The sequence below is a fragment of the Vulpes vulpes genome, chromosome 4, assembly GCF_048418805.1.
Source record: "Vulpes vulpes isolate BD-2025 chromosome 4, VulVul3, whole genome shotgun sequence".
Taxonomy (NCBI): Eukaryota; Metazoa; Chordata; class Mammalia; order Carnivora; family Canidae; genus Vulpes; species Vulpes vulpes.
In genome coordinates, this window is record NC_132783.1 from 117,170,121 (window position 1) to 117,194,920 (window position 24,800).

Consider the following 24,800-nt stretch of genomic DNA (forward strand, 5'->3'; position numbering starts at 1 on the left):
TTATGTAAACTCCTTTAATCATCCCAGAGCCCAACAGAATGGATACCTTAAACACACACACACACACACACACACACACACTACTTTATAGTTAAGGTAACAGATGCAATGTTTGACCTAGATCACAGCCAAAAATTTGGAGGTGACAGGGAGGACCAGGATTTGAAACTCCTCAGCCTTTCAAATCAGGGTTTGAAACATGATTCAGAGAACTTCACTGAAGATCCCCAGCCTGTTAAAAATGCGTATGAATACGTGCCCTATGCCATCTGCCATTTTACACATTATCATTAATAGTTTTATTTGGCATATTTTTCATTATATTAAGAATAGTCACAAAAAATAAGAATAGTCACAGAAGGCAGTTAAATAATACAAGAGAAAAATCAATGCCATATCATGTACATGACATTTCTTGTATTTTTTTCATTTGTGCTTTCTCCGTATCTCTTTAGCAGGTCCTTTGTCTTTTACATGCTTTTCCTGTTCAGGCTCCACCTCCACCTCCACCTCCAGAGTTTATTGGATTAGATTCCCACTTGGTGGTCATTGGAGAGCTCAGTCTCCATGATTTCCAAGGATATCTTTAGCTAGGACATTGTGTCTTACTGCGTCTTTCACAGACTCGTGGGTACCTCCACCTATGAAGTGGAGGCCATTTAGAGTTTGGGGAAGGATGAGACTAGTGAGGGCTGGAGGAGTCCAGAAAGTTCTAACCAAGAACCTGGGATTGGAGCTGCACTTGAAGGGACAGCCGTAATTTGAAAGGAGCCACAAGAAGGAACAAATTAGTGTTTGCCTTTTATGATGAGTGAGTGCACATATTAGCCAATACTGTATTTTATGTTCCTGGAGATTATTTGAGCAGAAACTATTCTTTCAAAGGTGGTCTTATGTAGAGCAGATGATGAAAAAAGAAGCCTGTTTGTATCATACTATTTATATTCAAATCTGTCTTTACATCTGTAGGTGATTAGAGTTCTAGAATTGTCCAATAGGATATACCTACATTAAAGAAAATAATTATTCAGACCTTAAAAAATACAGCGAATTTAATTTTCTGCTGTTTTTGAGTTAAATACAATAAGGCTATCTTGCTAGTTTAGTAGTTTAATTTGCCATTTAAAAATCTCTAATCAGTTGTCTAAAGCTGGTTTTGTAAATATTAATTTATGCTTTTGTGAACCTGTAATACTTTAGTAATAAGATAACTTTTTTAAGTCTCCCTTAACAATTTAAGTGTGGTCACGTTCTTAGAGTCCATTAAAGCTAAACAGTAAAAAGGATGGAAGGATATTTGATCACAGCTTCACAAAGTAGGTTATTTTGTATTACTCTGTTACACTAAATTATCATAGAGTTCTTCTTTTCCGTAGACACCTTTTAACACATGTATTACATAAAACCCTGATGAAAGGGAACAGGAAAGATCAGAAAGGAAAAATGGAACGGTTTTAGAAAATCTAGAGGATAAGAAAAAACATGGTTGAAGAATAAGCTGTAAACAGTCTAGGTTTTTTGGCATATCATTGGTTTCTCACTTTCTGCTGCAGTATATTTTAGAATTCGCTATTTGGCATAGATGTATATACAAGCTAGACTGAGTGCCTTTTCCTCTGATTTTTAGTTTCTTGTTTCTTTCTAGGTGGACTCCCATTATTGTCCCAGCTGCTTAGAAAATATGCCATCAGCTGAAGCCAAACTAAAAAAGAATAGGTAAGGGGCAGCCCCAGTGGCGCAGCGGTTTAGCACCGCCTGCAGCCTGGGTGTGATCCCGGAGACCTGGGATCGAGTCCCACTTCGGGCTTCCTGCGTGGAGCCTGCTTCTTCCTCTGCTTCTCTCTCTCTCTTTCTCTCTCTCTCTCTCTGAATAAATAAATTTTAAAAATTCTAAAAAAAGCACCTTTAAAAAATAAGATAAAAAAGAGTAGGTAAGACTGTGATCCATTTTTTTTCTGTTTTCTCAACTGTTTTTTTTAATAGCTAGTAAGAAAATACATGGAATTAACTCTCATTTCTAACTAGCTGCTTTTCACTTTTTAGCATCACCTTTGCCAAAGATGAATTGTCTTTTGATTTTTTAAATTAGTTTTCTATTTTAGAACAGCTTTAAACTTAAAAATTAAGGTGAAGATGGTACAGAGAGTTCTGTGCACTTCATACACAGTCTCTCCTAGTAATGTCTTACATTAGTATAGTATATTTGCCTCAATTAATGAACGACATTGATACTTTGTTATTAAATAAACACTTCATTTTATTCTGATTTCCTCAGTTTTTCCCTGTTCTCCTTTTTCTGTTCCAGGATTCTATTTAGGATACACACTTTATATTTAATAGTCATGTCTCCTTAGGCTTCTCTTGCTGTGACATTTTCTTAAGCTTTCCTTTGTTTTGAGGACCTTAAAAGTTCTGAGGAGTACTGGTAAGATATTTTGTAGAATGTCCCTTGATTGGAATTTATCTGATGTTTTTCTCATCAGCTGGGGAAATATGTTTTGGGGAGGAAGACAACAGAGGTAAAGTACATCTTTCATTACATCCACTGAGGGTACATACTATCAATAGAACTTATCACTGTTTATGTTAATTTTGATGACCTGGCTTGAACTCTTGTTTGTCAGGTTTCTCTGATGTAGGGTCATTCTTTTTTTCTCCTTTTTTATACTGTACTCTTTGGAGGGAAAAATCACACTTACAGCTGACACTTAAATAGTTGGGAGTTATGTGCCCCCTCCATGAGGGTTCTCTACATAAGTTATTTGGAATTCTTTTGAATGGCAGGTTTTTCTCTCTTCTCTCCTATTTAATTATTTATTTAAAGCATGAATATTGATTTTATGCATTAGGATATAATCCAGTACCACTTTATTTTTTTTGCTTAGATTGTTCCAGCTTTGGCCATTGGGAGCTCTTTTAGTAGACTCCTGTATACCTTTGACATACTGCCATCATTGCATGGGGTGGGGCCGGGGGTTATTCATTCTTGGAGCATTTCCTTACTTTTCTGTCCTACAAGATACTCTAGTCTCATCCCAGGACTCTGCTTCAGTCTTTAAATTAGCAATTTCTCCAAGTAGCCCTGGTTCCTTTTATTGAAAAATGGTATTAATAAAAAACAAGATTTGGGTAGTAGGTGTGCTCATTCCCACTGGATTTTTAGTTTAGCATGGAAGTCCTTTCTACCATCATACCCTTAAGCCTCCGTGGAGGTGAACCACTATGACTTATCTTTCCTGAACCTGATAATTGCCTCCTGATAAGCCAGACACTTTTTTTTTTTTAATGTTCACACACTAATTTTATCATTTAATCCTCAAAATATCAGTGAACAGTGGGTGGATACCATTATTATCCTCATATGAGGATGTTATCCAGATGGCAAAGTATCACAGATAGAGTTGTGGAACAGAGCTTCAGAGCACGTCCAGGACTGGAAGTGAAATCTTGATAATTTCAAATGGTGAGAAAGTTATAAGCAACAAGGCACAGGGGCCCCTGAAGGAGAAGAGTAGGGCCTAAGGAGAGAACAGAAAGCCCTGAAAATGCAATGCTCCTGAACTGTTGCACCTTGATAGCATTGTTTGGTTTCTGTGTCAGCTCTCTGACATAGCAAATAAGCAGTTGTTTTCCAAACCCAATTTCACAGCTTATTGTGTTATTGCCTCTCAAGTTTTCCTTGTATAGCTGCTCTGTCCTGTGACCTTTCTCTTCCTCAGAAATCGTGGTCCGTGTAAGCCTAAAAAGAGTCTGAAATACTTAAATCCAGACTGTTTAACAGTGATTTTCTCTGGAGTAGGGTTGAGTCAGGCTTTAATTCTTCAGGAACTTTGGTGATGATTGTATTTTACTAAAAATAGATATACATATATATTTTTTAAATTTTAAAACAAGATTTTAATACTTTTTAATTTTAGTTGAGAGACAGTCCTCTCTTATAGTTCCCTCTGGAATTCCTAAGACCTAGAACAACGTGTGGCACAAGGCAGGTGCTTGATCAATATTTGTCAAATGACTGAACAGTTATGTTGTGTTATAGATGTGCCAACTGCTTTGACTGTCCTGGCTGTATGCATACTCTCTCCACTCGGGCAACAAGCATCTCCACACAGCTTCCAGATGACCCTGCCAAGACCACCATGAAGAAAGCCTACTACCTGGCCTGTGGATTTTGTCGCTGGACATCTAGAGATGTAGGCATGGCAGACAAATCTGTAGGTGAGTCAGGCGGACTTCAACATGAGATTTTGTGAAATTGGCAGTGTTATAATTGCTCACAGATTATTATTCTGTTACTTGTTGGAAGGCAGGAGCAGATTATTATTTCTGTTACTTGTTGGAAGGCAGGAGCTAAATTCAGATCTAATTCTTCTGTGTTCCCAAATTCTCACATTTATGGACTATGATGTTTCATCTAAGACTGGATAAACTAGTTTTCTTAGAGTTGATAAAATAGCATTGATAAATCCCAACACTTTCTTAGAATCAAAAAAATTTTTTGCAGATTTTTTTTTTTAAAGATTTTATTTATTTATTCATGAGCGACACACAGAGAGAGAGGCAGAGACACAGGCAGAGGGGAGGAGCAGGCTCTCTCCAGGGAGCCTGATGTGGGACTCAATCCCTAAGCCACCCAGGTGTCCCCTTAGAATCAAAATACTGATGCTCTTTCTAAAAAATAGTCCTGATGATGAAAGACACCATGAACAAATCTAAAAGATAAAGATGACAAACTAAGAGAAATATTTGGATCATATGTAACAGACTAAAGATAAATAACTGAAAATGAAGAACCCCTGTAAATCAAGAAAGAGGCCCCAGAGAAAGACCAGGCAAAGGATGAGAAGAGCAGCTCTCAAAATGGAAATAAAAATGATCGATAACCAAAATATTTACATGGAAGACCCTATGATAGGGTTAAAATGATCTTTATCTGGACTCCAAACTTCTCCAAACCTTGCAAATTCCATGGTAAGACCTTAACCTCTCATAAATTTACGACTCAAGTTTGTGTTTCCCTCCCCTGACATTATTTAGCCCTTTCTTTTTATTTCTTAACTCTTTCTTTGAGTATCATAAATTGCCTTATACTATTAATGCAAAATAAAACTTGTTTGATTTGGCAAATTTTTTAAATCTGGTAATATCAAGTGTTGGCAAGAATATGGGAAAACAGTTATTTTATATGCTACTACCTGGGAGAGCAGTTTGATAACTTCTATAAAATTTTTATTTTTAAAATTTATTAATAAAATTAATAAAATTAAATTTTATTTTTACACTTTATTTAATTTTTAAAGTGTACTTATTTGAGTGATCTCTATATTCAACATGGAGCTTGAACTCACAATCCCAAAATTGAGAGTCATGCTTCTCCAAATGAGCCAGCCAGGCACTCCTCTATTTTTTTTTTTTTTTTAAGATATATTTGTTTGAGAGAGAGCACGAGTGGAAGGGGTAAAGGGAGATAGAGAAAGAATCTCAAGCAGACTCTGTGCTGGGTGCAGAGCCAGACTTGGTGCTCAGTCTCATAACTGTGAGATCACAACCTGAGCCAAAACCAAGAGTCAGACACTAAACTAACTCTACCACCCAGGCACCGCCCCCTCCTTTTTTCTTTCCCCGAAATAGGCTCCACCCCCACCTTGGAGCCCAACACCAGGCTTGAACTCAGGACCATGAGCTTAAGAATTGAGTGAGATCGGGATCCCTGGGTAGTGCAGCGTTTTGGCGCCTGCCTTTGGCCCAGGGCGCGATCCTGGAGACCCGGGATCGAATCCCATGTCGGGCTCCCGGTGCATGGAGCCTGCTTCTCCCTCTGCCTATGTCTCTGCCTCTTTCTCTCTCTCTCTCTCTCTCTCTGTGTGACTATCATAAATAAATAAAAATTAAAAAAAAGAATTGAGTGAGATCAAGATTTGGATTCTTAACTGATTGAGCCACCCAGGTGCTCCAAAGTGCCCCTTTTTATATTTGTTCTTATTTTAACAAAATAAATGGCATTTTATTTATTTTAATTCCAGTAGAGTTAACATACAGTGTTACATTAATTTCAAGTGTACAATATAGTGATTACACAATTCTGTACATGACTCCGTGTTCATCATGATAGTATACTCTTAAACTCCTTCACCATTTATTAAAAATAATTTGCAGATAAAGAAGATGTGGTCTATGTATACAATGGAATATTACTCAGCGATTAGAAACGACAAATACCCAACATATGTTTGTCTCATTCATTTGGGGAATATAAAAAATCGTGAAAGGGAATAAAGGAGAAAGGAGTGAAAATATCAGTGAGGGTGACAGAACATGAGAGACCCTTAACTCTGGGAAACGAACAAGGGGTGGTGGAAAGAGAGGTGGGCAGGGGGATGGGGTGACTGGGTGACAGGCACTGAGGGGGGCACTTGATGAGATGAAAACTGGGTGATATGCTATATGTTGGCAAATTGAACTCCAATAAAAAAATAAATAAATAAAATAAATAATAATAATAATTTGCTTTATCCTTCTGCTTAGCAATTTTATATCCAAATACCCTGAGGCGTTAAACACGTGCTCAAAGATACATGTATTTATGTAGAATATCAGTGAAACAGAAAAATTGTGTTTGGACCTAAAGTGCACCTAAGGCACTAATTACCTTTCCATCATTTGAGCATTTCAGAGTAGAGATTGTACTTACCTTTAATAAAGGAAACTTCCTTTATTTTTACATTTCCTGTACTCGTGGTTTACGTAAGAGAAACTGTACAATCAGTTCAAAGTCTTGAGTTGCTATCTTTTTATAAAACAATAGCATTGCTAACTCCCCATTGTCTTTTTTTTTTTCCATTGTCTTTTTTATTTCTAAAATTTCATTCAATTTTCTGAAACAACTTAGTTTTTTTTGGATTTTCATTAAAATTTCAGCTTCCTAGTCTGTGAGGAAGCCCATAATGAACTCATTATGTCATTTGACGTAACTAAAATGAAGGACTCTTTACATAATTTGGAAGTTAGTATAGGTCAGGTTTCTTTAGATTCAACTCTGTTACTAAACATTTAATCCTTGATTCTGTTGTTTGGTTTGGAATGCTTGAGCTCTTTGTTGTTGCTGGATTGATATTTCCTGAAATGTGGTTTGTATTATGAAGATTCTATAGCACCTTTCTAGATTGTCAGTAAATATTTGTGTTTTAATATCAGTGTAGCAAGTAAGTTGTTTGAATTTGCTTATGCATTTAAGTTGAATATGAAAAAAAAAAAGGGGATCCCTGAGTGGCTCAGTGGTTTAACACCTGCCTTTGGCCCAGGGTGCGATCCTGGAGTCCCAGGATCGAGTCCCGCATCGGGCTCCCGGCATGGACCCTGCTTGTCCCTCTGCCTGTGTCTTTGCCTCTCTCTCTCTCTCTGAAATAAATAAATAAATAAACAAACAAATCTGTCCATTCATCCATCCTCAAAGTGGCAGTATATATGCCTCATTGAATTGAAGTGTATTTTTTTGAAGTGTATTTTTCTGTTTGTATTTTGTCTCCTGTTATCAAGTTAAAGAAACAAAGCCCAGAAATCCAAATAGATTTCTCAGTGTTACTCTTAAGAGAATGTTTTATGCTTTTTAGATTATGAGCTATTAAGACTGGAGAATTTGAATTTCAAAGCTTAAAATCTGTGTTTACTTCCAGAAATCTATCTCCTGTAGAGTATTTTGACTATGATAATTGAATACTAGGAGCTCTTAAAGAGTACAGATAATTTTTTTTCATGATGTCATTGGTGTCTGAGAAGTTCTAAAACCACTTTAGAACTATTTGTTTATTTATAAGTAAGCCATTATGTCTGTAATGTGCAGAGAAATGAGATTGTTATGTCTCCCAAATTGCTCTTCAGAGTAAACTACCAGTTCTAAAGAAGCAATTAGGTAAAACATCTAGATTTTGCAAAATATTACTACAACTGAAACATTTGTTTCACATAATTATTTTTCATGATTGCCTGAAGTAAGGCAGTCTTTAAAATATGAATATTGTGCTAAAGGATATTTTTGCCGTTTCTTGCAAGGTAGGGTATCCTCTTAACAAGCGTACTTGTTATTTTGAAAAAAGGTTATTTTTACTTATACAGATAATACACATGCATGTATTTTATCAGTCAACTTCAGAAATTAAACATAACCAAAACAGTTTAAGCCCCTTGTGTAGCCCATCTCCACTATATTCCCCTTCCTTGGCCTCCTAGAGAGAAAGTAATCATCCTACTCCTGAATTCAGTGTTTATCAGTATCCATGCATGTCTTTATACTTCTCCACATATGTATGTATGTATGCAGCCACTAACAAGTGTTTTTCAAGTGGAAACATACTGTATGTATCCTGCTACAACTTTTCTGTGTTGGCATTATGTTCCTGATACATAATTGATTTATACATGACTTACCAGAGTTTACTTAGTCTCTTCTTGATGGACATTTATTTAGGCTTTCATTTTTTTACCTTTGTTAACAGTGGTCTCAGAAGCATCCAAGAATAAAGGTTTCTCTGCATATCTGAAAGTAAAATTGCTTCTTTTAAGTTGTTTGTATCTTTAGCTCTCCAAAACAACTTACCAATTTTTGCTCCCACTGTAATAAGAGTAGACTACCCATTGCTCCAGATCCTTGGCAGCTCTAGTATTATCGAACTTTCAAATTTTTCCAAACTGATGGTTGTAAAATGGTATCTCACTATAATTTACTTTTCCCCTCTTTTTGGCGAGCCTAATTGAGATATATACAGTTGACCCTTGAACAGTGCAGAGGAAAGAGGTGTTGACCCTCCCACTGTGCAGTGAAGAAGCTGTGCGTGACTTTTGACTCCCCAAAAACTTAACTACTAATAGCTTACTGTTGACTGGAAGCCTTACTGATGACATAAACAGTTGACTAACACATATTTTTATGTTATATGTATTATGTATATAGATATAGATATAGTTTTATAGTAAAGTAGGCCAGAGAAGCAATAAAAAATATACTTGCAGTACTGTATTGTATTTATTGAAAATACGCATTTAGTGGACCCACACAGTTCAAACCGTGTTGTTTAAGAGTCAGCTGTATTCATTTTGGTTTTACTTTTAGCTTTCCAGAATAATCTTTTCCATTATGATTTGTGTAGTTTGTTACTTACGTAAGAAATTTTTCTCTGAATCAAGGTCATAGAACATAGAAAATGCATGGTATTATAAATAAGAGCAGTGTCTTAAGAATCTAACTGCTTGAGTTTTGAGTCCTAGCTTTACACTTACTATCTGTGTGACTTTGGGCAAGTTATTTAACCTCTCTGAGCCTCAATTTCCTCATTTGTAAAATGAGACTAATAATAAGAATCCCCATGTTAGAGGGTTATTGTAAAAAATGAAATGTAATACATTTTGATGTCTGGCACGGAAGCTATGCATGTATTAGTTGTGGTGGTTGTGGTTATCTTTATAACCATTATTATTATTATTTTTTTAATTTTTTATTTTATTTATGATAGTCACAGAGAGAGAGAGAGAGGCAGAGACATAGGCAGAGGGAGAAGCAGGCTCCATGCACTGGGAGCCCGACGTGGGATTCGATCCTGGGTCTCCAGGATCGCGCCCTGGGCCAAAGGCAGGCGCTAAACCTCTGCGCCACCCAGGGATCCCTATAACCATTATTATTTTTAATGAAAAATTCATTCTAAATGTTCTGGTCTATATAACTCAGAACTACCTGCTTTTTTGTTCTTGTTTTTATTTTTTTAAATATTTATTCATGAGAGACAGAGAGAGAGAGAGAGAGAGAGAAAGGCAGAGACACAGGCAGAGGGAGAAGCAGGCTCCATGCAGAGAGCCTGACATGGGACTTGATCCCAGGATCAGGAGCTGAACTGAAGATGGTGCTAAACTGCTGAGCCTCCAAGGCTGCCCAGAACTACCTGTTTCTATGAAAATAAAAATATCAAATTATGGAAATTTGTTTAATGTTCCTTTGTTTTGCAGCTAGTGGTGGTTGGCAGGAACCTGAAAATCCTCACACGCAACGGGTAAGTAAAGTATCATCGGAGAGAGGATGAACTAAGAAAAGAGGGAGAAAAAGACTGAAGATCTTCCATTTTATCAGTGGATAGAACATATGCTTAGAAATCTGTGATGTGTATTTTGATGTCTGTTACACATAGACAGTGTTTCTCATAAAACATTAAATCACAGTGGCTGTGTGTTCTAGTCTGGCTTAAGTTAGTAGAGAAACCTAGCTGTAGCTGCAGTTCTGCAGTCAGGTTATGATTCAGAAAAAGGAAACAGTACTACATGGAATGTAAGTTATAAAATAATGTTTTTTTCCCCTGTATGAAAAAATACCTATTTTTCAGACATATAAAAGCTATATATCTCTATACAGGATTTCTGTTTTAAATTCTTTTTTTTTTTTTTTTTTAATTTATTTATGATAGGGAGGGAGAGAGAGAGGGGGGGGGGGGCAGAGACACAGGCAGAGGGAGAAGCAGGCTCCATGCACCAGGAGCCCGACGTGGGATTCGATCCCGGGTCTCCAGGATCGTGCCCTGGGCCAAAGGCAGGCGCTAAACCGCTGCGCCACCCAGGGGTCCCGAGGATTTCTGTTTTAATGTGTGTAAAATGTAACATACCTGTGTCTGTAAGTGTGTAAGAAAGATCTGTAAGCTGATGATTGCAGATACCTTTAGTAAGGGGAAGGGTAAACTTGGGCACAAGAGATAGAAGAGAAGTGTTGCTTTTTATTCTTCATGTTTAATATTGTTTGAACTTTTCACAATCAATATTTATTGCTTTTAGGATTAAAATATATTCTAAAAAATGAAAATGTATGAGTGGGGGAGAAGGCAGAGTATGAGATGTCACATTCTTAGAAATAGATGGGCCTATGGCCATGCAGAAAAAAAGGGATCAGCTGTAAGGGGAAATAAGTAATGGAGTAAAAGAGTAGTAGAAAGAGGGCATGAAATTTCCAAGCCTTTTCATTGCCCATTTCTTCCCATTTTAAGCTTAAAGTTTCCACTTTAATTCTGCAAATAATCTAGAGAAATCTAATAAAAGTTCTCTTTGAAGAAAAGGGCAAATTTGCCCACCATAGTAATTTGACTTCTCTGTTCATTATGTGTCCAGGTAGTTTCATTGATTAATTTTGCATATTTCTTGTTAGCTTTTTCATGAAAATAAATACTACATTTTTGATTTCTTGCAGATGAACAAACTGATTGAATATTACCAGCAGCTTGCTCAGAAAGAGAAGGTTGAGCGAGATCGTAAGAAACTGGCACGGCGTAGAAACTATATGCCTTTGGCTTTTTCGGTGAGGACTTGGTACAAAAAGGAATGTGCAGTTCATTGATCAAGACCTGTGTGCCTTGAGAACAATGACTATTTCAGAAAGTGGCTGCTGACCTTAGATTCCTGAATGATGGGTAGCAAAGAAAGGTTTCTCAAATCATAGGTATTTAAGTCCAGCAGTTAGGTTTTTGCCGTATCATTCACTCTATTTGAGTTTTTTGAGTTTTAAGGACTTTTGTGTTCCTTTTTGAATCACTGCCCTCTCTCTTCTGATTATTCCCCAGGGCTAATGTTTAATTTTGTAGACACCACAGAACTCTTAAAACAGAAAGTCAGAAGAAGGTGGGCAAGTTTTAGATTTTATTTATATTACCCAGGTAGGCCACCTTTGACATCCTGTAGTAATGGGTTCCCAGCTCACATTATTTCTGGCACCCTCCTATATTTCCCCAGTGTGAAGAACACTGACTTTTACAACAGTGCATTTTGTGTGGTTAAATAAATAGTATTATATGCCGGTGTAATTGATAGAAATTCTTCACAGAAGACATTCTCTACTATTTTGTATACTACCAATCCAGAAGCAAAGATTAGCATTTGAAGCTTTTGTTATTGTCCCTCAGGTTTTATTTGCTCTCATAGAATAATTTCTTTTCTGTATGCTTGCTTGGGGCCCAGGAGGTTGACAATAACATTTATTGAAGGACAGTAATGTGTCAGGCGCTGTGCTGATAAGCACTTTTCACATATTTAATCCTCACAATAATCCTGTGGGGTAGATTGACAGTTGAGGAAATGTAACTTGTACTGCTTCGTACTGCTTCATACTGCTTCGTATGAGAATTAGCTAAACCATTGAAACCCTAAGGATTGGTGAGGTCCATAAAAATACTTAGTTTAGAACTTAATAAAACATTAAAACATGCAAAACATCTAGATTTGGCAGAAGCTTTAGTGAATTTAATGAAATTTTAGGAATAGCCCAGTGGTATGATCGGCATATGCACTAGTATATTTAGGAGAGGAATTTGAATTAAAGGCATTATTCTTCCAGCTTCCCTTTTAACCTGCCTGCTGTATGAGTTTGCTTCTGTCTTATGCTGCATTTTTTTGTCTCTGTTGCAACCTGCTGCTATTTGGGGGCCTGCAGCAACACACTATTCATGTAGTGGTAAGTTCTCTTTTATGATTCTTGCTAACCCTGAAGAAGTTAGCAGATGATCACTGATGTTCCAAGAAGATGTTCATCATGTGCCTTAGACACTCCACATAGTTCTGTTCTAAGCCATAGCTTAGATATTTTTAGATTAACAGTTTTCTAAAAATCACATTTAGTTCAGTTTTACTCTACTAATGTAGCTTTAGTCTCCATGTTTGGTGCTTTTACTTTTAAGAATAAGATGATCTGGGGCTACTTCCTTTAAAAGGAGCTTTCAAAGTAGCTTTTTTTTTTCTTTTCCTGCTTATTTCCCTGAGCTTCTCATGCTGTCCCACCCCCTCCTCCCCCCAAAAATCTTTCTTTTGGTAAATAGGATATGTAAATATGGGATTTGTAATTGGAATTTCTGAACTCTGTTTAGGACAAATATGGTCTTGGAACCAGACTTCAGCGACCACGAGCTGGTGCAACCATCAGTACCCTTGCTGGACTGTCGTAAGTTTGGACATTAAATGGCTTTAAGGAGAAAAGCAGGTATTGAACTGAATATTGAAGGAATGTGGCATAAAACAGTTGCCACATGACAAAAGAAGATTGTCATGCTTAGAAAATACCTGAACAAAGAATTCTACAATAGAAGAATACTTAAGTTATTGATATCATAGGCTTTGAGGATATCAGGTGGACCTTTGAGAAATGAATGCTTTTTTATCTTTTAGCCTTAAAGAAGGAGAGGACCAAAAAGAGATAAAGATTGAGCCAGCTCAGGCTGTAGACGAAGTGGAGCCTCTACCCGAAGATTACTATACAAGACCAGTAAATTTAACAGAGGGTAATATTTTACATTATTTTGCTTTGTTTCTACTTTACATCTAATTCTGCTTTTGTTGCTAATATGCCCCAAGTTTGAGATTTTTAATGGTATCATAGTTGTTAGTGGTAAAAATAAATCAAGTAACAAATGAAATAGATATAATCACTTGAAGAACTTTAAAATGTCAAATTTCTCTATTGTAGTTTTTTGAAGAATTATTCACCAAGGAAGTATTGGTTCATGTGATTACCTCATGTAAGTCTGGCTTTGAGTGAGTCATTGTAAACTAAGTCTGGTTTCTGCCTTTCATGCTAGTGACCACCCTTCAGCAGCGCCTCTTGCAGCCTGACTTCCAGCCAGTCTGTGCTTCACAGCTCTATCCTCGTCACAAACATCTTCTGATCAAACGATCCCTGCGCTGTCGGGTAATTATTACATTCTTTAGAGTTGCCATTTGTACAAGAGAAAAACAAAAATAAACATTTGTATCTGGCCAATCAAAGCTTCTGGAATGTAGTAAATATAAAAAATACTTAGAGAATGTACTAGGTGTCCAGGTACCAATTTAATTTGCTTTCAAGGTAAAAATCCTTACAACTATGAGGTGTGGATACTATTGTTATTGTTCTACAGATGTGGACACTGAGGTACCTGAAGGTTAATAAATTCATAGCACTAACTCCTCTAAAAGAGTAGTGAAAGAATATATAACTTATAGGCTGGTAAAGAGGAAACAAAAAGGAGTAATAAAATAATTTAAAAGAGAGGAAGAAAGAGGAACCATCAGCAAATCCAGCCTCTATAGATTTATAAAACGAACAATTGAGTTTTTTTGATAAATAAATTGTTTAAAAAAAAAAAAGAAAAGAAAACTTTTAAATCCGTGCTATTCAGCAGAAATTTCTCTGATGATGGAAATGTTCTGTATATGTATAGTCCAACATGGTAGACACTAGCCACATGTCACTGTTGAGCACTTGAATGTGACATTGTGTTTGAGGTGCTAGATCTTTCATCTTTGTTAATTAAATAATCACGTGTGACTAGTGGCTACTGACAATACAACTCTAGATTAGAAGAGACTTAAGAGGCATATCAACCAAACACAGCGTGTAGACTTCATTTAAATCCCAATTCAAACACAACCTAAGAAGAAAATGGGGGGGGGGGGGGATGGGAAAAAAAAACATTTATGAAACCTTTGGGGAAATTTAAACACTACCTGGATTTTTTTATGCTATTAAGAGAACTTTTCATGTTTTTAGGGATAATAGTATTATTATTTTCAAAAATACCTTTATCTTTTAGAGATGTATACCAAAATATTTATGGGTGAAATGACATGATACCCAATGTTTGTTTCAGAATAATAAGACATGGTAGAAGGGTGAGAGTATAGATGAAACGAGTTTGCCCATGGTTGCTAACAAGTTGCTAATTGTTGAAGCTGGGTCACGTGTACCTAGGAATTTGTAATATTCTGTATTTTGCATATGTTAGAAAATTTCTATAATGGAAAGGCTTTATTTAAGAAAAAAAAAAAAGGGGACTCCTGGTGGCTCAGTGGTTGAGTGTCTGCCTGAGGCTCAGGGCGTGATCCTGGAGTCCCAGGATTGAGTCCTACATCAGGCTTCCTGCATGAAGCCTGCTTCTCCCTCTGCCTATGTCTCTGCCTCCCTCTGTGTGTGTCTCTCATGAATAAATAAATAAAGTCTTTTCTAAAAAATTTTTAAAAAAGAAGGAAAAGATACAGACTTCTAGTTATGGAATGAATAAATGACATGAATAAAAGGCTAAGCATAGGAATATAGTCAATGGTATTGTAATAGTGTAGGGTGACAGCTGGTAGCTACACTGGTGAGCAATACCATATGTGGGAATATTGAATCACTATGTTGTACACCTGAAACTAATGTAGTGTTATGTGTCAACTATACTCAACAAATTTTTAAAAATAAATTAAAAGGAAGGAAAAGCCCACTTTAACACACATAGATTAAAGGTAAATAGATGGAGACAGATATACCATACTAATACTAGTCACTGGAAAGCAAGAGTAGCTATGTTTCAGAGAGAGCAGATTTCAAAGTAAAGGAAGTTAACAGGGATAAAAGACATCATATAATGATAAAGAGGTTGATTTTTGGGCAGCCCTGGTGGTGCAGCGGTTTGGCGCCGCCTGCAGCCCGGGGTTTGATCCTGGGAACACTGGATCGAGTCCCCCATCAGGCTCCCTGTGTGGAGCCTGCTTCTCCCTCTGCCTGTGCCTCTGCCTCTCTCTCTCTGTGTGTCTCTATGAATGGATAAATAAAATCTTTAAAAAAAAAAAAAGTTGATTTTTCCAGGAAGACATAACAGTTCTTAATGTGTATATGTGCCTAATAATAGTGTCACACTATGTGAGGCAGAAACAGAGCTGCAAGGAGAAATAGATGAATCCACTGTCATAGTGTCATCACCCCTGTTTTCAGAAATGGGGAGATTCGGCAGGTAGAAAACAAGTAAAGACATAGCCGAACACAACACCATTAATTACTAGATATAATTGGCATTTGTAGACTGCTTCATCTAACAACAGCAGAATACACATCTTTCTCAAGCTTACCTGGAACATTCATCAAGGCAGACTACGTTCTGAGCCAACAAACAAACACACAAAAAAACCCTATAATTTAAAAGGAATGGAAACCATACTATGTCTACTCTCAGACCACCATGGGATTAAACTAGAAAGTAGAGAAAAGTAGAAAGTCCTCAATACATGTATTATATGTGGAGATTGAACAGCACGTTTCTAAATAGCATGTGTCAAAGAAGAAACCTCAAGAGAAATTTTAAAATATTTTAAATTGAATAAAAAGGAAAACAACTTAGCAAAATATGTGGGATGCTGTGAAAGCTGTGCTTAGAGGGAACTTTATAGTATTACATTTGTAGATCAGAAAAAGAAGAAAGATTAAAAATCAGTCATCTTAAGTGTTTACCTTAGGAAATTGGAAAGAGCAGATTAAATCTATACTACAGTAAGTAGAAGAAAAGAAATAGTGAATAGACCTCCACAAATACAAACCAAAATATGCAGATTATGGTACATCCACACAATGAGTACTATAATTCTAAAAAAAAAGAAGGTACTAATTTGGGGCATATTTTTAAGCACAAAAAGCAGGATGTGTGACAAGTACACAACTTTTTGTGTAAGGAAAGGAAGGGAGGGAAAATCTGTGTGTATAAATATAAAAAGTTTTTTCAATATGCATATATGTTAGGTTAGAAATAATATAGAGATAACATAAACAGACTCATGGGTATGAGGAAACTTGGTATTTACCAAATATAGCATTCCAGATCATTGGGAAAAGAATAGCCTATTAAATTTTGCTAGATCAAATAATTACATGAAAATAAAATTGGGTCTCTGTCTCACACCATACACAAAGGTCAATTTCAGGAATTTAGAAACTTTTTTTTTAAGATTATTTTAAAAAAATTTTTTTTTATTTGAGAGAGATTGAGAGAAGAACGCATGAGCAGGAGGGAAGGGCAGACAGAAGGAAACAGACTTCCCACTGAGCAGGGAGCCAGTGCAAGGTTCAATCCCAGGATCCTGAGATCATTACCTGAGCTGAAGGCAGACCCTTCAACTGAAGCCACTTAGGCACCCTGGAACATTAGAAACTTTAATGAGCAAATATGAAGAGCAAAACTTCTAGAAGGAAACAGGAGAAAATCTTTGACTTCTGGGTAGGGGAATATTCCGTAAATAAGACAAATCACAAAGTATAGAGGACAATATTGTTATATATTTGACATATTAAAAATAAAATGTATATCTGCACTCCAAAGAAGACCCGTAAGTAATGAAAAGATAAGCCATGGCCTGAGAAAAGTAATTTGTAAGATATATAATTAAAGGATTAATGTCCAGAACATGTAAAGAACTTTAGCAAATTAGTAAGGAAAAGATACTCCAGTATACAAGCACCCAGTAAATAGTAACATGCGAGTCACAGCAGAGGGAATCTCAATAGCCAGTAAACATGAAAGATACTCCTACAATAATCAGAGAAATGTCTCATTAAAACTACAGTGAGATACCGTTTGATAGTTACCAGATTAGCAAAAGTTAACACATGTGGGAAATGTCTGATGTTAAGAATACTCATTGCTGTATTATAAGTTACAGAAATGATTACAGTGGAATATAGAGGTAGCTCTTTGTGCTGGTATGGAATTCCAAGATAGATAAGTAAAAAAGCAAAGGACAGAAGAGTATATAAAATGCTCCCTTTTATGTTACTGTAAAAAAAATGATATGTGTATATACTTGTATGTGCATATATAGGCTATTTGTAAGAAAACACATGAGATACTGATTGGGCTGTGGGGAGAAGGACAAAGGACAAGTAACGGGTACCTTTACACTGACCCTGTTTTGTATTGTTAGGAAATTTTTAACCAGGTATATGTAGTACCCATTCAAGAAAGTAAAAAATTGTTACTGTATTTTAAAACATGGGATCTGAAATCACATTATTTGGATTTAAATCCCAGCTTTGATTCTTTTCTTCTTTTTTTTTTTTTAGATTTATTTATTTGTTTTAGAGCATGAGTGCATTAGGTGTGAGGAGGGGCCAAGGGAGAGAATCTCAAACACTTCCATCTGAGGGCAGAGCCTGACTCAGGGCTCAATCTCACCACTCCGAGATCATGACCTGAGCCAAAACCAAGAGTCAGATGCTTAACTGACTGAGCTACCCACACTCCCTGACCCAGCTTCAATTCTCACTGGCTCTGTGGAGTTGTACAGATTACTTAACCCTTTCTGTGCCCTGTTTTCATCATGTGTAAAATGGGGACAATAATTGTTATGGTACCTACACTTATAAAGTCAATATGATGTTTAAATCCATTTAAACTAAGGAACACATTGTTGTTCCACACACGTATGTTCTCAGTATGTGTTAGTTTTTATTTCAGTAGTTAAGTACCGCAGAAGTATAATAATATTTGATAGTGTGGTTACTTATGTCTAAAACATCTTTTGCAAATTTTGGTGATCAGCAGCATATGCTCTTTCAAAACATGCATGGTCTTGTAACAAAATAAAACAAAACTTGAGTAAATGCTGTCCTTCTGAATTTAACAGCTCTGTGGATCCAGCAGAGTATATTCTTGATTTCCTCTGATACATACTATAATTTTTTATTTTTAGAAATGTGAACATAATTTGAGCAAGCCAGAATTTAATCCAACATCTATCAAATTCAAAATCCAACTGGTTGCTGTGTGAGTATTTTGGGATTGGTGTTTTTAGTTATTACTGTTCTTTGTCTTTTTTCAACATGAAATGTATTTACTCTGGGCTTAAAAAAAAAAAAAAAAAAACAACGCATCAGAATAATCTTGCTATTTCTTCTGTTTAGGTTTTGAGTTACGTACCATGAAGTTTAAAACAACTTATAGACCTAGAATCAAGAGTGTTTCCATCAGAAACACACTGATAGTGTGGTGTGGGACAGTGATTGTTACATTGATTATTGGACAGAGAGTAACTGTTTGTTGGTTACAAATTATAAAGCACCTAATTTTGGTAATGATCCAAAATATTGAAGTAAAAAATAACCAAGTATAGCAAATCAAAGAGTATCCTAGAACAATGCTCATCTTACTTATGTTCTAATAACGGTCATCGAATTAGATTAAAGTGATCATTAGTATTAATTTTACTGGGACTTGTCAGTAGAAGGGAATTTTGCTGCAAAAACCATCAATCAAACAAGAAAAATATTTTGAAAAATTAGGAAAATGTTGTCTTGACTTCAGGGCAAGAAATGCTTAGAGGAAACTAAGTAAGGCAGCAAACCCAGAAACCACTAAGGAAGAGAATAGCTTGACCTTTAGCAGAAAAACCTAACAGATGTGAATTGTTTTAAAAAAATTGACAACAGAATCATGAGACAGACAATAGAGTAAGAAAGAATATTTCCTACTCCATGACAGATAAAAATTTAATGTTCCTAGACAATTCCCACAAATTGGAAAGATAAAAGTGGAAATGGGACAAAAGGATTTGAACTGGCAGCTTATAGAAGAGGAATTTCAGGGCAGCCCCGGTGGCCCAGCAGTTTAGCACCTGCCTTAGGCCCAGGGCGTGATCCTGGAGATCTGGGATCGAGTCCCATGTCAGGCTCCCTGCACGGAGCCTGCTTCTCCCTCTGCCTGTGTCTCTGCCTCTCTCTCTCTCTCTCTCTCTCTCTCTCTGTGTCTCTCATGAATAGGTAAATAAAATCTTAAAAAAAAAAAAAGGAATTTCAAATGGTCAGTGAATACAGGGATAGATGCTGATACTTGATAGGAAAAGTTTATAAATATATGCTATAAATATATGCTATAATAAATAGCATTCAGTACTCCTGAGAATGTGGGGAAACATTTGCATACATTGTTGGTAGGCTTGTGGATTGCTAGTCTTTTTGGAGAGTGCCCTGGAATATCAAGACAAAACTACATAGACTAAACCAGCAGTACTATCTTAGGAATCTATTCTATTGAAGCAAAACCACCAATATCTAAAGATATATATCTAAGGATGTGTATCGTAACATTTTAAAAAGGCAAAAATCTAGAAATTCCAGTGTCTGGTTAACCATTAACAATAGTTGATTAAATTGAGGTACACTCAGGTTGTAGAATATTACGCAGTAATTAAAAATAAGTCCTTACAGTAGTCAGGAATGTTGAGAAACACTGATCTGTTGACTTTGGAGGAAAGAATAGGTATATAAACACTAAACTGGGATTTGACTCTGGGTGGTTTTGAGTTCAGACTAAACACATGTGAGTATGGTATTGTGTTGTCTTACTTAGGGAGGCAGCAAAACATGAAGTGGTTAAGGGGAAAGACCCTAGAGCTACTTGACCACTCACCAGCAAGTTACTTCTCCAAGCCTAGTTTCTTCATCTCGGTAATGGCAGTGATAATTATAACACCTGTCTCATGCAGTCACAGGGAAGATTATATAAGTTAAATTTAAAGCATTTAAAACATTACCTTGCACATAGAGCTATATAACAGTGGTAAGTAGGTGGTAAGTAGTACTTTGACCCAGTCAGTCATGGGCCCTATAACTAGTTGCCTTTTCGATTTACAGAAATGAATTAGTAAAATCTCAAAAATATATCTAGCAAATGTATAAGGAAGATACTTACTATAATGCACAGAGACACATAGACTCTAAATAGAAGTGTCCCTGGGACGGCTGGGTGGCTTAGTGGTTGAGTGTCTGCCTTTGGCTCAGGGTGTGATCCTGGGAGTGCCGGGATCGAGTCCCACTTCGGGCTCCCTGCATGGGCCTGCTTCTCCTCCCTCTTCCTATGTCTGTGCCTCTCTCTGTGTGTCTCTCATGAATAAATAAATAAAATCTTAAAAAAAAAATAAATGATAGAGTCCCTAAGATTTCAGGACAACTCATTACCAGTTGGTTTCATGTCTTAAGATCTTATTATGATGGTATGATTCTTTAAGATTCTTTTTGTGTGACATGTTCTAGTTAACTTGAAGAAATCTTTGCTGCAATTGCTTAAAAAAAGTAATAACTTTAAGAGACTTCAATGAACATTAATGTATTTTTTATTCACACATAGCAATTATATCCCAGAAGTGAGAATCATGTCGATTCCCAACCTTCGCTACATGAAGGTTAGTACTTTGCTCATTAACAGGAAGACTAAGGGTTGATCAGAGATGTGTGTGTGTTTATGTGTATGTGGGTGGCGGTATATTTAGCATGAAATTCAGGAGCAAGGGATAAGAAAGCTTGAAATCATAAAAGTTTTGAGATTTTTAATTTCTTTATTCTGAGATTCTTGGCAACAGCATCTTTAACATAAATTTTGAAGGAACAGTGTGCACGTTGTATAAAGATGGAATGATGGGTGAGGAGAGAAAATGTTTTACCCCACAGATACCTTTAGCTCTTCTCCAGCCAGACGACTCTCCACATTCCATTTCTGTATGTGTGTCAGATACCAGCAATCAACCAGATTTCTTCTTTACTACAGCTCTTCTTCTTTGAGTTCCTTATCTGTGCCCCCTCCTGCACCCCCTGGGGGTTGTAGAATATTCTCCAGCAGCCCCTTTAGTTCTTTACTTTTGTGCTGCTTATGAAGACATTTATGTAATCCATGTTCATCTGAAAGATTTTGGCAATCTCAAGAAAGTACAAAATGAGCAAATTATGGGTCAAGAAATCTTAAAAGTCTTTTAGAGTCCTAACGAATGATTTTTTTCAATATCTGGCTACCCTGCAGCTCCCATATTTTATTTATGAGAACTTTCAGACTAAGCAGACTAAGTTATTGCTCAGGAGTCCTTACATGGAGGACTGGTTGGAGCAAGAGTTGTAAACTTTAATCACTTAGATAATGTACATTCCTCAGAATTTCTGAATCTAGTACGTGGCCCTTTCTGTGGGATCTGTCCTATTTCCTCATGTAATTTAAGTAGCTCCAGAGCACATATAGCCCAATATATAAATAATAAAATAGGAATCCGCCAGCCCTCTGAGAATGATGTAGTGACTTAGAGGTATAGGTGGGTGTTATTGCTTAGGAGTAAGGGGGGCTGGGGTTGTAATGGTTTTCTGAAATGCTTGGTGTAGCAATAAGAAGGTGGACCTAGGTGGCAGCAGTGGAACATGTCTGAGACAGGCTTTTCCTATTACCCAGGAGAGCCAGGTCCTCCTGACACTTACAAATCCAGTGGAGAACCTCACCCATGTGACGCTGCTGGAGTGCGAGGAGGGAGACCCCGATAATGTCAATAGCACTGCTAAGGTAGGAGCATTTTGCCTTATCCTGAGGGACCTTGACTTTCCCTGGAGGGACCTTTTGACCTGCTTGAAGGACTCCACAGTGTCTTCTGTTCCCACATCCAAGCAGTAATCAAATTCTTTGGATTTCACCCCTTGAGGTTTTTTTTTTTTTTTTTTTTTTTTTTTTTTTTTTTTTGCTGTATGCACAATCACACTGCCGCTGCCTTCTGCAGATCTTGTTCTTTCTTACCTGGACTGTGCCAGTAACATTCGGGATGACCTGTTTGAAATCCACCCTTACTTCCTTTCCAGCCTGTTGTCTGTTTTGCCACAAGAGCAACCTTTGTAAAATCTATCTCTGATCATGGCATGCTGGTCATTTGGCATTCCTCTGACTTAGGGAGGAAATCCACATTCTTTGGCATAGCTAGAGAGGTCCTCCATGGTCTCCCCTCTGTTGTTCCAGGATGCCCTTCCCCCAGATCTCCAAATCTAGCATTCTCCAAATCAAACATATTAATGCGTATTATCCGAGCAGATGCAATGGTTATGCACTTTCATGCTGGAGAATTACAGATGCTACTCTCTGCCTAGAGTGCCATTCTCCGACATACAGGCCCACACCTCTCTCAGTCTTATCATACTCAGTTTTCAAGACCCATAGAAAATTTTCAGCATGTCCTTTTAAAAGCTGATATGTCTCTTTTAGCTGCCCTCTGCTTACACATGCAGTATACATGGCACCAACTATTAAAATAGGTGATTTTGATTTTCAGTAAATGTCAGTTGAATGAGTAAAATGTAGCCTTTCTTCCTTTTGCTAGTTGGTGATTCATATAGTACTTGGAATTTTAGATCAAGAACTTTGCTCAGTGGGCAATCTATTACTGACTCATAATTCTGCATGATACAGCAAGAATTGATAGAAATGATGCCTGTGTTTTACTTAGCTGTTACTCAAAGAATACTTACTAGAGAATTTTCTCGATCCCCTTTTTCTTTTTTCTTTCTGCTTTTTAATTATTTCACTTATTAGCATCACTTTCAAAGAGAGATGAAACTCATCTGTCCTTGTTCTTTTTAGTAACACTAATAACTTGTTACCATGAGACAGAAATAAATGCCGAAGTGTACACCCAGCTTACAGACTTCCTATATTTCTCTCTCTTATGCCTCCCCAGCCTCATTTGTATATCCATAATTACAACCATAGTTGACATTGTTCAATCTGCTAACCTCTGACATAGCAAAATTGAGGCCTAGTCACGACATAAGGCTTAGTCTGAAGAATGCTGACCTGTTCTTTATTCTTGTACTTTTACTAGAAATGTCTATGTTCCTAAACAGTGTGTTATTAAACTCTGTATGAATGAAGTAATACCATATGTTTTTTTGAAACTTGAAGCTTCTGTATGTTTAAGTCAGTGTCCTACTGTGTTGTATGTTGAATGAATGTCCTACAACACATTGATTCTTTCTGAGGTGACCCTGTCTGTTTTATGCTCCAGGTGGTAGTGCCTCCCAAAGAGCTCATTCTAGCTGGCAAGGATGCAGCAGCAGAGTATGACGAGTTGGCGGAACCGCAGGACTTTCAGGATGATCCTGAGTGAGTTCTCTCTTAGTGACTCCCCAACACACCTGCAGTTGGCTAATAGAGGAGGCTCACCTAACGATCCCAATTTTCTTATCTTGATTGTTTAAGGTGATTTTTTTCTTCCTGTTTATAAAAATAATTATGACAAATTTGCAGAATATACCTAAAATAGTAAAGAAGAAAATAAAATACCACCACTAGAGATAAGCACATTAACATTTTGGTTGTTTGCCCTTCCATATATTTCTTCCATCATTGGGATCATTCTGTAAGCAGTTTCTGATCTCTGTTCCCATTTAAATATATTTTCCCCTGTTAATAAACATTTTCAAGTGCATGACTTTTAATAGTTGCAAACAGAATACAGTATTCCCTCCCTATAGTTTTATCATTGGATTTGTCCATTTACCCCACCCCACCTGCCCTTTGAGAATAGATTTTACTCTCTCATACTTAGTAACTGAGAAGTAAAAAACCAAACCATTCCCGGGATGAGGAGTACATCAGTCAGGATCCAGTCTAAAACTGCAGTGCAGGTACTGCCCCTTCCTGGGTGAGGAAGCATTGCTGGAGTGATGCCCGCCAGAGAACCACACACAAATAGGAAGCTTGTAGGCAGGAGCAATCCCTTTCCCCTCCAGGTTTCTAGTCTCCTTCAGAGCCCTCCACTTGACAGGGAGCCAGCCTGCAAAGCTGAAAGATGGACAGCAGAGTCCTGTGTCACAAAGCAAGATTGTTTTTAGCCGATGTAAGGGGGGGGGCACCAAAATCTGCATTTTTTTATTTAAAAAAGCTTCCCAGATACAGTGATTAGGAAATTATGCAAGAAAGACACTATTTTTTTCCTTTTCACTCTTTTTAACTGAGTTTTTTATTTTTTAAATGAATCAGACAAATTAGGGATTTATTTACTAGAGCACAAAATGCATTGAGTTAATATAATACAAAGTGCATTCTCTGTAATCTTTGCTTTATGTGTGTCCTTAAATGACATTAATTCAGTATATAAATTTGTTAACCAAAGTCAGCTGTTGGAAAGATCATCTGAGATATCAAATTCTAGTCAGATTACATGACAGATTAATAAAAAATTGAATTATATTTCACATTGCACTT

At 36.8% G+C, this 24,800-nt stretch overlaps 1 protein-coding gene across 2 annotated transcripts in view; it reads left to right on the forward strand.

Moving 5' to 3' along the window:
* The window catches only part of DCTN4 (dynactin subunit 4), a 29,591-nt gene that overhangs the window by 1,131 nt on the left and 3,660 nt on the right, over positions 1 to 24,800 (forward strand). The window contains exons 2-13 of one of the 2 annotated variants that reach the window (XM_026008453.2): positions 1,646 to 1,716; positions 4,040 to 4,218; positions 9,994 to 10,037; positions 11,216 to 11,323; positions 12,452 to 12,472; positions 12,882 to 12,955; positions 13,180 to 13,292; positions 13,590 to 13,699; positions 18,490 to 18,563; positions 20,922 to 20,976; positions 22,005 to 22,112; positions 23,599 to 23,696. In XM_026008453.2, the coding sequence (XP_025864238.1) occupies positions 1,646 to 1,716; positions 4,040 to 4,218; positions 9,994 to 10,037; positions 11,216 to 11,323; positions 12,452 to 12,472; positions 12,882 to 12,955; positions 13,180 to 13,292; positions 13,590 to 13,699; positions 18,490 to 18,563; positions 20,922 to 20,976; positions 22,005 to 22,112; positions 23,599 to 23,696 (1,055 nt within the window). The remainder of the gene's footprint in view (positions 1 to 1,645; positions 1,717 to 4,039; positions 4,219 to 9,993; positions 10,038 to 11,215; positions 11,324 to 12,451; positions 12,473 to 12,881; positions 12,956 to 13,179; positions 13,293 to 13,589; positions 13,700 to 18,489; positions 18,564 to 20,921; positions 20,977 to 22,004; positions 22,113 to 23,598; positions 23,697 to 24,800) is intronic. The other variant, XM_026008460.2, reaches the window with a different exon arrangement.